This window comes from Neopsephotus bourkii, unplaced genomic scaffold (genome assembly GCF_033783945.1).
Source record: "Neopsephotus bourkii isolate Nb327-2 ecotype Australia unplaced genomic scaffold, CSIRO-AGI_Nbou_v1 NB_1765, whole genome shotgun sequence".
Lineage (NCBI taxonomy): Eukaryota > Metazoa > Chordata > Aves > Psittaciformes > Psittacidae > Neopsephotus > Neopsephotus bourkii.
Window position 1 is genome coordinate 6,225,529 of NW_026902239.1, and position 15,768 is coordinate 6,241,296.

The 15,768-nt window shown below is 40.6% G+C and overlaps 1 protein-coding gene across 1 annotated transcript; it reads left to right on the plus strand.

Moving 5' to 3' along the window:
• The first annotated feature begins 5,913 nt into the window (after window positions 1-5,913).
• Window positions 5,914-7,547, plus strand: LOC133225585 (trace amine-associated receptor 5-like). The gene is given in 3 exon segments (XM_061378107.1): window positions 5,914-6,794; window positions 6,796-6,922; window positions 6,924-7,547. Coding segments are annotated over 3 exon segments (1,023 nt in total). The 5' UTR covers window positions 5,914-6,066; the 3' UTR covers window positions 7,092-7,547.
• Window positions 7,548-15,768: the final 8,221 nt, after the last annotated feature.

The following is a 15,768-nucleotide window of genomic DNA, read 5'->3' on the forward strand; positions in this document are numbered from 1 at the left end:
ACAGTAAAGAACTTCCTTATATCCAGTCTGAATTTCCCCTGTTTAAGTTTGAACCCATTACCCCTTGTCCTGTCACTACATTTCCTAATAAAAGAGTTGCTCCCCAGCATCCTTGTAGGCCACCTTCAGATACTGGAAGGCTGTTACGAGGTTTCCATGCAGCCTTCAATTCTCCAGGCTGAACAGCCCCAACAACCCCCAAGGTGCTCCAGTCCCCTGACCATCCTCGTGGCCCTCCTCTGGACTTGTTCCAACAGCTCCATGTCCTTTTTACGTTGAAGACACCAGAACTGTACACAATACTCCAAGTGAGGTCTCATGAGAGCAGAGTAGAGGGGCAGGATCACCTCATTTTACCTGCTCGTCACACTTCTCTTGATGCAGCCCAGGATACAGTTGGCTTTACAGGTGGGAGTTAAAAAAAAAAAAAAAAAAAAAAAAAAGGAAAAAAAAAGAAAGTAAAATCCTTGGGTTGCAAAAACACCAGCTGAAAACTTTTTGAGAAACAGGTTCACTTATTTTTGCAAGCTCTGTGTTGATTTCTAGTTTATACCTTAATACTGCAGAGCATGTAACAAATATTTAGCATGAAGTCACTTGATATAACTACGGTTCTGAAGGCAGGCAGGTTAAGTAAGCAATAGCATAAAACATCCAAATGTAATTCTCTAGAGACACTGCAGTAGCATTTCCAAAATAATTTTTTCAAGATCTAAACTTTAATTTAGATCTTTAGGTTTTAATTTACAGACATTATTTTTCCATTCAAAATTAAAATGCACTAAAGAAGTCTGATAAGTTCAGGTAAATTAATGCTAACTGGTCAGCATCAAATTTTCAGGTATAGATTGGGGTTTTATTTTACAAAAAAAACCCACATTTTAATCAGTTTTAGTTATAATTAAGTAATAAAAGTAACTGTTCCAAGAAACTCCTGACGAAAAGGCATATACAACTGTAACTAATATATTAAAATAATTTACTTATTCTTCCATGTAGGTAACCTATTCAAATAATCTTTCTGCTGGATCAATTGTGTGTCATTCTACATGGCTGCAGCAGCAACAAAGCATCAATGAAGCATTGCAGAGAAAACTGATATAGAAAAGGATGTAAAGCACTTCAAGAGATACCCATGACTTTTTAGCTAAACCCCAAGAATTATTTTTTTTTTCCTCTTAAGAAAGGAGAAGTACTTTCACTTGTATTCTAATTACACATTTACACCAAAATGTAGGATGGAGAAAAACAGTGCTCAAAGCAGCTTTGGATTTTAACATGCAAAAGGATCTTTAAACTAATACCTGCCATGTGCTCTCCTGCTCCTTGCCCTGGAGAGTTCAGCCACTGCTGTCCACTTTGTGACACTAGAAAGTTGCCCCGTGCAAAAAAGGCAGCTTTGCATGGACCACATTCAGATGGTTGAAGGCCATTTGATGTTTTTCACAGGCTGGGCTACTTGCTGGCTGGTATTTCATCATTAACTCTTTATTCATTTTGTTCTGCCAGTGCTGTGCAGAGCAACACTTCTCCTCCTCCTTTTCTTTTTTACCAGCTTAAAATATCTTAAGCTTCAATTTTTTTTTTTTTTTAATGTGAATTAACAGACACTATTGACATATGGCTTGTTTTGATTAGGTTAGTCCCAGTTGAGATGTGTTTTGCTCACTGCAAACAACAGCAAAAAGAATTGGGATCTCTGGCAAAGGGCTAAATAGGTTGTACATGCAGACCTCTTTTGCAGCCTTGGGATGACCTTCAACACCTATTATTAATGAATTCTTCTTCAGAGAACTCTTGAATCAGATCATGTCACATTAAACTTTTTTCTGTGTGTATTTTGACTTCTTTTGTCATATCTTTCCCAGTTTCTCTGCTGCATCGCTAAACACCAACTTCACTATAAAATGCACTCTGTGGCCACATTCAGAAAAAAAGTCTGGACAGAAAAAGATTATGTTTTGAAAGTGGTAAATTATTGACATATTTCACTTTAGGATGATATTACTAATTTCAAATTTCAGATAAATGATTTAAAAAAAAAGAGGAGACAATAAATTGATAATAACATCAATAAATCAAAAGAAAAACATTTTAAGTTTGGTTGAAAGAATCTTAGACTGAAACAAATATGTGAGTCATTAATTTCAGATAGCAGATAAAATATTTGAATTTAGTAATTCTTTTTATTAACTTCCTGAACTAAAATATCATTTTTTAAAACTCTTTTTTAATCCATAATCTCCTTGATTTTAATCCTTGAGTTGACTAATTTGGACCAATATGGAGAACACCAGTGAGGAGTTCTCTTTCTGTCTTCACTTCCACTTTTAACACTTTTAAGATGCCACAGTTAACTTACAGAGGTACTGCTTCTAAAACTGCTCAAATAGGTGTGTCCTATAAAGCACTTCAATGGACAGAACACAGACCAGTTTAACAAAGAGCAGGAAAACATAAAAGCACATAAAAAATGGGATGCAGCAGGTGGAACAATTTATTATGAGTACTGTGAATAAGAATTTTTGATAGTTTCAAAACTGGGGCAAATGTTGCTATTTGTGTAAGAAATATGAAGAAAATACATATACCGCACCCTTTGGAGACTCTCTGTCTGCACAGAGGTTGGGTGCACTACACCTAACAGAATGAGGGCAGAGTGAGTATTTATTCTACAAACATTTCTGCCACTCTGCAGTAATGATAAAACACTCATACGGAATGCAGCTTCTCCAGAGGTGATGACTGTTCACTACTAGAAGGGAGAAAAAAAAGGCTGCACTATAAGCAATATATGGCTGTAATAGACTTGATGCAAGATTGAAGATTTATGTTTGCTAGCTCAATGTAGGTCAATTTAGTAAGCCCATAGCCTTCTCATGCTACTCTATTCTATTTAGGGATCCCAGACTAACTCTTTCAGAAGCTGTGAGGAAAAATTTCACAGCAAAGGGGCACTAATGATGGCCCTCTTACAAAGTCCATAATCCCTGGAAATTGTCTTCTTCTATAAAGAAGTCAGACTTAAAGGTTGCTTAGATGAATTTAGATCTTAGAGATTATTTCCAGGAGTTTTAATATAAGAAGATAGTGGCTATTCATGTCTTCTTCACTGCAGATCAAACCATATCAGATAGCATACTTCTATTTTTTTTGTGTGTGTTTTCCTGTGGTACACTAGGCTGCATAGTACATTCAACAGAAGTTGAGTTTGAGACTATCCAGCAGCTTTGTCTGAAGAATGAAGGGTAAATAGAACAAACATCTTGAGTATCATTGCATTTTCTATTTTATGATAGCATCCTTACATTTGAAACTGGTACACGTTAAATGCTCTTCTTGTTCCAAAGAATAAAGACCTACATTGTCAATATTTGAGCCTTCTCTTAATTGTGAACTGATCTTTTTTCCCATGACCAGATGAGAAGGCAGGGGAAAAAATGCAAAGGAATTCCAAGAAGTAATGTGTACAGGAAGGGCAAGCTGAGATCGTTTTGTTTCATGTTGTTCCTTTTAGGGGTGGTGATAATCACTTCCGAAGCATCATGACAGCTATCTAGCTAGACAGGTTAAGTATTTCGACAAGACATGCTTGTACCTGGAATTTCAGTGACAAAGTACTTGTATAGAATAATACCTTATTGCATACAAAATACAGGAAGAATTAAAACTAATGAAAATGTCAGAGCACCAAGAACAAAAGCTATTGTTAATATCAAGAGCTATTTAAAAGCCTCTGACAATCTTAATATAAATGATCACTTATTAAAATGTGGAAACAGGAAAAGGCAAAAAAAACCCAACCAAACTCTGAAGTTTTACAGCAAGTCTCCAGCTAAGCACAGTGTTTCACAGAACTATGCCCAGTCAATACCTTTTTGCACTGTTTTTTTTAACACTGTGGAAATGCTGCCTTAAATTGTTGTTGAAGCAAAACTGAAAAAAAAAATAAATCTTGCTCTTGCTCTTGTAGGAGTTTTTCAATTCCTATTCTAATAGCTGCTGTGCATGTCCTGATATAAAACAGAATGACAAGGAAATCAAAGCTGACTTTTGCTCTTTCTCATATTAAAAATTCAGTCTAGACAATTGCCTCAGTGTTATTCTAACAGTCTCTCTGCTGGGCATCAGCAGCCTTTGGCATAGAGTGTCTGAAAAGCATCAAGAGAGATATGAGAGTAGCTGGGCAGCAGGCAACTTCTTAACCTAAGAAACTCAAAGTAGCGAAGATGAAGGATGACGGTCATATTGGAGACCTTGTAAAATAACTAACTGCAAAGCAGGGAAGAGGAGGACAAGTTCTGAGAGATGTACCATCAGAGTTCCTTAAGGAGCTTGTATGAGATTGCCCTGACTGAGCAGGAGATGAGAGTGGAGGATCTGAGCATGAGGAAAACACTCACTGAGAAATGGGAAGCTTGTTTTGAAACCCCATATCTTGCCTAAGATAAAAAACTTAGGACTTTCCTGAGTGATATTTGTCTCTGTAATGTCAATGTTAAAATGGACCATTGTGTCAAAGAAATGTCATAAAATCATCCAGGAGTGAAAGCTGCTGATCCACCTCTTCTGCCAGCTTGTATTGCAGAACAGAAATGGGGACTGCTATGGGGAAGCAAGGAAAATCCAGAGGTACCTGATGTACCTCCTTCTGGAGTGAAAGGCATGGTTTTAGGGAGACTGAGGCTCAGGAACAGGCAAGGAACTCCCCCACAGGGTGAGAGTCACTGATGCCCCCCAGGATGAGCTAGCATTAACTGCATTTTCTTGCAAGAACACACAAAGAAAGAAAATTCACAGCAAACACCGATGTAAATCTTTATGCAGTTTCAACAGCAGCTTAGCACATGTGCATTTAAAGTTCTTCTTAGAAAATGGCATTTTTTTTTGCCAAATACACAACAGTATCGCTGTGCCCCTAAGGCGTATTAGTCACCTATAGGGACTCTATCTGGTTTATGTAATCTCATGCTTTCCACTCAGGCAGTAGACATGTACATAGAAAAGGATTTCTGTCCACTGCAGTACAGCTTTCATTCTATGAAAAGAGAAATTTTACTGTAAGTATTCCTGATTTCAAAGTTTATGGAAATACAGTTGAGAAGTTTGCTATTATGTTTTGCTGCTGCTGGGAAGGATGGGAGAAGTGGGAATAATTTCCAGCTATTATATCAATCATTTCAAGAACAGAGATACATATAGTACGTATAGACAAATATGTGTTTAACTGTAGTTGTCTTACTGTCAAAAATCATAATTCAGTTATCTGATTTGTTTAAAAGACTACTCTAATAATCCATTATAATACATTAATACTGTATGTTTCTTGCAGTTCAAATAAAAAATTGTATACCTTAAAACTGAAATAGCAGTTTCATAAGTAAAAAGCAGGGGCAATCTTTAGGGCATATAACAATATTTCTGTTTGCCTTGCCTATTCATGTAATCAGCACAGTGAATATCGACATACATCCCCATAGCCAGAACACTATAAAATAAGCCACTTGGCCTGAAGAGTTTCCCTTTGCAATCAGATACTACTTGGTTTAGAATAATCACTTCACAGTTTCTACTTAATAAAAAGATCCATAATTAAATTTGAACTTCTTTTTCAGGGAAATTCAAAAGAACTAGTGTACCATTATACTAGAATAAGCTTTCAAATCCCTTAAGGAGCTTTGGCTTGCAATGCCTGTTACTCAGCAGTGGTTTTCTTTCTAAGGCAGGCCTTCTCTTTATTGACTGCTTGTTCACACACCTCTGTATTTGCTGCATTTCCTGCACTACCAATGGTATTCGCTGAAAGAAAACCAAAATGTAATATAAAAATGTTGCCACAAGAATTGAATACATAGATCTAGAGCTGCGAGATATAAAGCAGAGGAATCAGGCTCATTTTTTCACTTGAAATACAGAAACCGCCTGATGGCTTCAATAAAAGTATTAGATTAAAAGACATCTCTCCTTCTAATCTGCTTTTTTATCACCTTTTTTCAGGTTAGTCATTTGGCACCTCTGCTGAGAGGTGAATCCTTTTCCAGGTTTGTGGCAGAGCTGGGGGAGGCAATGGGACGTGGGCAAGCTGGCATGAGTTCACCCCAGAGCCCCAGTTCTAAGAAGGAGATGCTCGTCACCTTCTGCTATGAGGTGAATGGCTCCTGCTACAGGACCTTATACCCCTTTGGAGTCCAGCTGGCCATTTATGTGGCCTGTGCCTTGGGCACGCTTTTCACGGTGCTGGGGAACCTCCTTGTTGTCATCATTGCTTTCTATTTCAAAGTCCTGCACAAGCCCACCAACCTCCTGATTCTCTCCCTTGCCCTTGCTGACCTCCTCCTGGGACTGACTGTGCTTCCCTTCAGCAGCATTAGGTCTGTAGAGAGCTGCTGGTATTTTGGAGATGACTTCTGTAGGCTGCACACATTTCTGGACACAGTCTTTTGCTTGACCTCCATATTTCATCTCTGTTTCATTTCCATTGATCGGTACTGTGCTATCTGTGAACCTCTGCTCTACCCCACCAAGTTCACCATCAAAGTGGCCTTCATTTACATTGGGGTGGGGTGGGCAGTGCCTATGACTTATACCTCTATCCTCCTCTATACTAAAGTGATCGTAGAAGGACTGGACCATTTCTTGAAAGACATGCCCTGTATTGGTAGTTGTCAGCTGCTGTTCAACAAGCTCTGGGGGTGGTTGAACTTCCCAGTATTTTTCTTCCCTTGCATTGTAATGATAGTTTTGTATGTGAAAATATTTACTGTGGCTAACAAACAAGCCAGGCTCTCAGCTACACGTGGGAGCACTTAAGAGTGAAAGAAAGGCAGCAAAGGCTCTTGTGGTAGCTGTAGGAGTCTACCTCCTGTGTTAGTTTCCCTTTACTATTGACACTATGGTAGACAGTCTTCTGGATTTCATTACCCCCCCCAGTTCTGTTTGACATCCTAATTTGGTTTGCTTACTTCAATTCTGCCTGCAATCCCTTGATCTATGTATTTTCCTACCGCTGGTTCAGGAAAGCTGTAAAACTAGTCTTAACTCATGGGATCTTTTGCTCCAGAACATCTACAGTAGACTTGTACCAGGAATGACCAAAGCTTTCATGTGCACTGTAGAAAATATTGTAGGCTATTTCATACATATATATTCTCACGAATATTCTTCAACATTCATTTAGCTAGTATTTCTTTTCTTATTTATAACTTTTTTTTAACAGTTGGCTTGGGCACATCCGCAATTTAAATATACATGCCATTCTGCGACTCACCTTCCACAACACATTGCAGGCTCACCTTATTAAGGTCTTGCACTATGTGATTCCAACACACATTTGAAAATTAGCTGTAGCCAACTCCAAAGAAGACCATGTCCATACTATTCCTCAGTTACACCACTATTTTTTGCACTATTTTTCTAGCCCAAGGGATGTGCCCCTGTGTCAAAGGCTACATATGGGAGATACTATTCTGAATTAGTGTTTATTGAAACCCATAGAATATGTGCTTGCTTGATCTGTGTGTGCAAGGAGGTCACTCCCTAACTATGAACACCCTCTAACTATGAACACCCTTTTTGCCTTACTCTGTATCTTTTCTACTCCTACTGCATAAAGGCAGGGAGAAGAAATGGGAAGAGGACACGGAATGCACAGCATACCCCAACTCCAGATACCAGTAGGTGTCATGATGTTTTATGTTTTGTTCTTTTGTTTTCTTTTCCATGATAATCCTGAGACTGCACATGCTCTTTTGTTTGCTTGCTTCCAAAGAAATGTCTGCTTACAGACACAACATATGCCTACATACTTGGGTTGTGCAAAAAAATGCCAGCATAGGTTCTCAGTTTACATCAGCTATGTTTATATGCTTTCACAAGGCCAATTTTAAATCTGTAGATGCTGGTAAGTTGAGACCTCTGTTTAACAGCAAGCTGCTTGGTGAAGTTCTGTACTATTCATAAGCAAGTTATTTTCTACCTCATTATTATTAATATTTTATCAGAAAAAAAAGTTGTACTAAGCAGCAGTAACTCTTCTATACAAAATTAACAAGCAGCCAAATAGCAGCTCTAATAATTTTCTTTCTGTTAATGGTATATAAAACTATTCTAGGTTTGAAGGTTGTTCAAATATTTAGTGCCTTCTAAAACAGGTCATTCCAGTCAGCTGCATATTTTCTGAGTGACAAACACAAACAGAACAGACAACAGAAAGCATGCAACTAACAGCAAGAGACCAGCAGATGCCCCACAGCCTACTGAAAGAAGTGGACAGTTTTTCACTGGGTGCTGCAGGCAGTTGAATCAGGCCCCACATGTGTAAGAACAAAAGAGAGGAATTGTGCAGCAGATACTCTGTGGGAAATCAACGCAATACTGTGATTCTCATAGCAGCTGACTGTTTTAATGTATGCAATAAACTAAATGGTAAAACTTTCCCCCCTTTTTTTTTATCTTATTGTTATGCTTTTTGCATGGCAAGAAAGTTTCCTCTACTAGTACAAACGAGCTATAGCTTCGAGATGTTGTAATCTGCTCTGATACCTGTTTATCTCAAACTCTTTAGTTTTAACCATAATCTTAAGACCAAAATCAGAAAAAATATCAGTATTTAAAATATTTAACACTAAAGCATATGTCTGGAGGAAGGAGATGAGAAAGAGGGCTTGTGTCATTTTCAGGGATGTTCTGAACAGAAAGTGACTGTAAAATGTTGGTGTTTTTAAACTGGGACCTTTATGAAGCCTTATGTCTGGAGTTGGAGCATCATTCAGTCCCACTTTACTCTCTCAGTATCTGATATCCCCCCAGTTTGCTGTATTAATCTTCACTGTTTCTTAGGACAGAAGCCATGGCTACTTCTGCTGTTCCTCTGTTCACTCATGCTGTAGCAGAAGGCAAAAATCTGACCCCTACTGCATATAGCTGTAGATTTTTGACAACAAGGGTACCAAACCCAAGCAACCAGGCTAAAGAGTGAAAGGCAGAATTGGATTCTTAGAAACATTCAGGTGTTAAATTACCATAGAAATATATAGGGAAGCTGTGGTACATCTTGAAAGACCTGGACTGTGAGACGAGTTTTTAGATTAAGACTCTTAAATTTAATGTGTATGGGTAGGTGTTCATAATTATGGTATGCACTGATGATAGCATAGCCAGAATGTCTTTCTAAGCTCAGGCTGTAGTTAGTGAATACTAACAGGATATGAATCATTTGTCTAGTGCCACCTAAAATGCCTTAGGCAACCTGCTACATCTACATGGGATAGCGTCCAGCACCAATGAAGCAGCATTTAGACAGGACACAGCTGGGCATCTAAAATTGCACTAGATATTCAGCTGTGGAGCACTGAGCTTAAACAAGGCATGTAATAGAAGTTTAGACATTTAGCTATATAGAAATCTGCAAGTCTCAAACTCGGTCAGGCTGTAGGTGCACCTTAATAACATCTTTCAATGATGCCTTTTGCTCTGAACTCACTGCAGGCAAAGCAATAGAGAAGGTGAACTTCCACTGAGTTTCTAGTTGGTTTTTGATATCTTTTCTACTGGTCTTCAACAGATCACAGAGGGTATTTGCCATGAACACACTTAACTGGCCACTTCTTTTTGAGCCTCACCAGATAATATGTCTTTACAGTTTTCTTCTGTTGAAGTGGATGAGCCTTATTCTCCTGATGGGTTACAACCACCTATGCCGCTGTACAAGGACTATGCCATAACACCATGTGATTGTTGCTACATTTCCTTTTTGGCTAAACAGCAGGCAGGAATTATGGAGAGAGGGAAAAACAGAGCCCAGAGGACTGATTTGCACAGTAACAGTGGCAGAGCAAACAAGTGAGAAGGAAAAGCTGCTAAAACTCTGGAAATAGCCAGGATTGCTTTCCCCATTTTCTGACACCACATTTCACAACTATCACTAAACAATATATTCAGCATCCTTATAACTCCCGATCTGCCCTTGCTTTTGATGTCTATTTGGTTTATCTATCCAATTTCTGTTATGATCCCTTTGCATGTTTGTTTTTTTCTTCTCCATGGTTTCAAAAAGCAATGAAGGTAATTATGAATTATAAAATGAAAACAAGGAGGTGCTGTAAGATGATGAAGATTAATTGTTCAACAATGACCTCATTTTCCAAATGAAAACCTATCAGATTACATCAGAGCTAGCTGCTGACCTCAAAGTCCATGGATTTTCTTACTTTTGATGTATTTCCTTCTGCAGATCTGTATTTCTTCATCTGAATAATATTTCACCATTTAACTGTATGTCCTCTATAACTCTTTATAATTTCAAAATGGTCTGGCTGAAGTTAGAAAGACTGTGTATTAGTAGGCACTACTATTAAAGACTGGGCTTTGAAACAATAATGTCATCTCATTTCATTATGAAAGTATAATACCATCTTTGAAACTTAAAGGAAGTTTCCTGGGTTGGTTGGTTTGGTGTTTTCTTTTTTTTGTTTGTTTTTTTTTTGTTTGTTTGTTTGTTTGTTTTTTTTGGTTTTTGAAACATTATCAGTATTGAGAACAAATATTTTCTGTTTATTTAAAACATTCTGCCATGTTAATTACTGCTGCTAGAGAGAAAGTACCAGACTAAATAACATGCAAATGGCCAATGCATTTAAAAAAATCCCCAACAAACAAAACCACAAACAAATAGGTTTTATAGGCCATTCTGCAAAATAATTAATCCATTAGCTTGTCCAGGCTGGAAACCATCATCCATCATAATTTTGTACAGCATGGGGTGTTACAGAAACCTAATATCATTTCAGGTTCTGAAGCAGATATTTTAATTTAATCAGCAAAAGGAGATGATAACAACAGTAATGGGAATTGTTCCTGATGATGGAGTGCATAAGTAACAACCACCTTGGAAACTTTGCCAGACAGTTTGCCATTATTACCAAATACTGACGGCATATCTTTTCCTATCAAAAGTTAAAGGCATGGAAGTAAAATGTGATAGCAGACAGTAATGTGATAGCAGACAGTGAAACTCATCCACAAGGTAAATTACAGAAACACTTAGGCATCACTCACAACTTGGAAAGAGGACACTCAGCAGGAATACAAGGGCAGGGTTGGGCTGCTTCCCCTTCATTTCATCATGCATTGCACAGGCACAGGGAGCTGGACGGAAATGAGTGCCTCATTTCTGTGTCACCAGTAGCCCCTGATGCTTCTGCCACCCATGCTGCTGGGCTGATGTGCCTGTCAGTTCAGTGCCAGGGCAAGAGCAGGAGATGGCAGACAGAAACACATTCAGAAAGGTGGAGTGGATTCAGATTCTGGGCTAGGAGGAAGGCATGCTCATTCAAAATCACACTATGTTGGTGTTGTTTAACTTCCAATTCTTTCAAACATCAGGTACAATACTGAGTATGGATCTTCAAACAGTATGTGTTTGAAATGACATTTCTTTCACTTAAGTTTTAAACACATTATCAGAATATAATTGGCAAATATTCTGATCTCCAGTCAGTGAATATTCAGAGCATCCTCTGTGGTATGCTGAGCCTATGAACAGCATAGCAGGTTTAAACATTTTCCCCTTTCTTTCCCCAGAGCTTTCCCCATTTCATTTAATCAACTGAAATCTAATCATGCTCCAAAAGCAACAGGAAAGATAAGCAAATACAGAAGTCTGTCCCCAGTCCCCAAGTAACCCTCTAGAAGGAAGCCAATGAGTTTAGAGACAGAATTGTTTCGCAGCACTCCGTTTCAGCATCTCTGACAATAACAATTAAAGGCCGCTTCTTTACAGCTCCTGTCCATACACCACTGCTAGCAGAGGAAAGCATGCAGAAAATAGAAGGAATCTCCCTGTTTCATTTAAAGGGTAAAACAGAGCACATTCTCACAGTCAATGGCATTTCTATAGGTGTTAACAAAAATTTTTTTAAGGATGTACTGTACTCGTAGCAGTATCTGATCAATAAGTATGACATTGTGGCTGGTCTATTAACTGTATCTTCATAATTATTTTATATCATTGTATTGAAGAATATGAAAATATTATATATTTTCATAGTATAGAAAAAATATAATATTATATTTTCATAGTATAGACAAGATTTTAAAGAAAATTTTGTTTTATAATCCAGCTTTTCCTTCTAAGCTGTAATATGTTTGCTGCAACCAGTTACTTTTAAGAATTGTATCACAAAGATCTTTAGTTATTTAACAATAAAAGGTGAATGCTGAAGATAAGTGAGCTGACAGTGGGTGAACACCAGCATTTTGTTCATAAAACACCCAGTATCACTAGGAACACTGGTGACAGAACACTGGAACAGGCTGCCCAGGGAGCTTGTGGAGTCTCCTTCTCTGGAGACATTCAAAACCCGCCTGGACGCATTCTTGTGTAACCTTATCTAGGTGTTCCTGCTCCGGCAGGGGGATTGGACTAGATGATCTTTTGAGGTCCCTTCCAATCTCTAACATACTGTGATACTGTGAAAGCATTTGGATACCTCTTTCGAATGAACATTGATTAGCAATGTCTGTGCATTACCTCCAAAAAAAGTACCAAGAGCAGTTATCTGCATGATAAAGTATTCTCACTGATGAAGGGAATTATTAATGACTAATGGAAAGTACATATTTAAAATCAGATAGCAAAAGATGTATTGTTTTCTGGAGAAAAACAGCGAGCTCAGCTAAAGCTTTGTGAATCAGGAGTGACTGGGCTCAATCAATAAAATTTACATGACAAATGTTTGGAGACAAAAATCAAGGCAAGGCCCTAATTCAGAAAGGACATGCATTATACTCTCATTAGCACACCATGTAGTGGGATCAACTTGGATCAGCTTCAGTATGCCAACAGCATGGATGAAACACCTGCACATGTAGAAAGTAAAATCATTGCTAATGTATACAAAATTCCTGAAGCAAATGTACATATGAGATGTATTTTTTCCTTAGTAACTTTAATTTATGAAAGTGAGATTTCCAAGCATCAATTAACATAAGAAGCCATACAAGTCTCCAAGTTTATGTTGCCTCTCAGCAAGCTTTGAGACACAGGAGGAGCCACCTATGTAAAGGGTAGTCTTATCTACCGCAGGCCTTCAGCTTCACTCTATTGTGTGGTCAGTTTAATGCGCTTTACTATTAGTGTTATTTGGTCAGGTTGTTATTAAGGTTTCCACTGGTCTATTTATTTTTAAATATTAGTGGTGACCAAGGCCTATGCTGTAGCGAAATAAACCTGCACTTCCCAAGTTTTCCAGCTCTTCTCTAGAGCAGCTGGTCTTTGTGGAGGAGACAGTGTTCCCAGCAATTAGGTCCTGCATGCTGTTTACTCTGTGGGATTTAATGCACATGGGGCATCCTGCACATGAAGCAGCCCAACCTAGGGCACTGTGGAGCCCAGGTGCTGTAATTTTCCTTTCGGAGAGCCAGGAAGGATGCAGAAGCACCCCAGCTGCTATGCAGATGGCCTCGAGGCTCACCCCTGCCCCTTCTTCTCAGGTACCTGGGTAAGGAGACTGGGATTCCTATGTCTCTGCCTCCCATAGCTTCCTGGTGGTACTGCTGCCCTCACAGCCACGCTTGGCCTGCACCCCCTGTACACCCAGCCCAGGACTGGCAGCCATGGGAATACACCCTACACTTTTCCTTGTTCCTGGCATGGCTTGCCCCTTCGCCCAGCTAAATATTCTAAACCTCTACATTTAAAGACACCTTTAAATATATCGGTAATTTCCCACTCACTTTATTCCAAGTGTCTGTTCCCATTTAGATATGATCAAAACTGAAGGCAGTGTTTCAGCGCAGGCTGTTAACGTAGTAACACTGGAATTTTCTCTGTAATATTGTTTCTGTACTCATGTTTTCCCCTTCATTTCTGATGCGACAGCACCTTTTCTTTAAACTACACTTCCCCCTCATTCCCCAGTTTTTCCACTCCCACAGGGCTGCTGACAGCTCACGGCTGCCCCGCTCTCCCTGTCAGCTGCGAGCCACGCCCCGCAGGCCGGGGAGGAGCCGGCTTACCAGGGGCCGCACCAGAAGCGCCGGACTGCCTGCCGTGGTCAAACCCCGCCCGCCGTTCAAGCCGGTGGGCGGGCAGCGGAACGGCCCTGCCTCCCCAGGCCTCCGCCGTCGCGGCTGGCAGGGGTGGGGGCCTCTTCCCGCCCTGTCGCCGTCAGCAGTGCTCTCTGGATCCGGGTTCGCCGTGGCTGGGTAAGAGCAGCGAGAGCTGTGCTGCGGCGACGGGGGGTGCTTGCTGCCTTCCCGAAGGAAGGAAGGGAGGGAGGAAGGAGGGGAAGGGGGGGGTCGGGGCGGTGTCTGGCCACCTGGGAGGGGCTGCCAGCAGGGGGGAACCTCTGGGAGAGCGGTGGACGGAGCCGAAGCGCCCCGTAGGACCTCGCTAGGCACGGGGCCGCCACCCTCCTTACTCCCGGCCTGGTGCTGCCGTCCGGCCTGGGGAGAGCGGGGCGGGCGTGGCTTTGGAGGGCGGCCGCTTGTGTCACCGCCGCCCGGGTTCCTCCGCACCCGACCGGTGACATGCCCCTGGTAGCACGGGTTTAGGCTTCCCGCTGCCCGTGATGCTCCGAGGAGAGGCTCGGGGCCTGCGGCCGGTCTTTTACGGCATTTTCTATGGAATTGTAGAGTAGGATGGTCACCTTCGCCATGTTGAAACACCCTCCTTTGCTATTCCAGATCCGAGGTGAGAAAAGCATGTCAGCAGGAGGAAGGGAGATTGTAAAAATCACCAGTGTAAAGAGCGAGCCTGGGTCTGGTGTGTCAGTCCACTGGCCCAGCCTTGTCACTACTTTGCTGGTGAAAGGCTGCTGCATCAGGACCGGCCACTTCTTCAGACTGTAGAAGGAAGTGAAAGGTTTCACTCTGCTTTGCACCTTAATTGCAGCTCAGTGATAGCGCCCCAAGATACTTTGCTGGAAACTATATGCTTCTGCGTTGTGACCCCCTCCACTGATGATCAAGCCGTGCAAAGGCAGAGAGCCGTGCTGACAGGGTGAACAGAGCCCTCCTTACCCATCATCATCAAGGTGTGCGCATTGCTAGCAGTGCAGCCCTTCTGGGAGTTTGTGTGAGTGCTGTTAATAGAAAGGAAAGAAACAGGAGGGAAAAAAAGTTAGAATATGTTAAAGTTAGAAGAAAGTGATGCTAAATGGTGGAATTGTTATAAACTGTAATTGTGTGCCATTCATGAAGGTATCTCTTGTAGTTTTGTATCAGAATATTAAGTAGCACTCTTCTTGGTGGCTTATATTGAAGTGAAACTCTTAGGAGGAGGAAGGCAGGGTGGGGAAGTGACCATGAACTATATGTAGTTATTAGTATCCTGACAGGCCTCAGAGAGACTAAGCATCCAGTGCAGTCAGATTTTGTGCAAAGAACTTCCCCCTCTGTGTACTTGATCTGAACATTTGGTTGAAAGTGAACAAGCTGCTGTTAGGGAGATTTCGGTGTGAACACATAGCATGCTAGATGCCCTGGAGTTCTAATCCTACAAGGAGATGCTGTTTGTCTACCAGCTGCAAAAGCTTGCGTTGAGCAACCTGATCTAGTGGAGAGTGTCTCTGCCCATAGCAAGGGGGGTTGGAGCTAGATGATCTTTGAAGTCCCTTCCAACCCAGACCATTCTATGATTCTATAAAAGAAACTTGGCATCTCAAAACACTCATTTTGGGTCCAATTTTTAGCCCTTCAGTTTCTCCTCTCCCCAGTAGTTCCAGTGTTCATTTTCCTATTCCTGCTTCACTGTTAGGCCTCTAAATG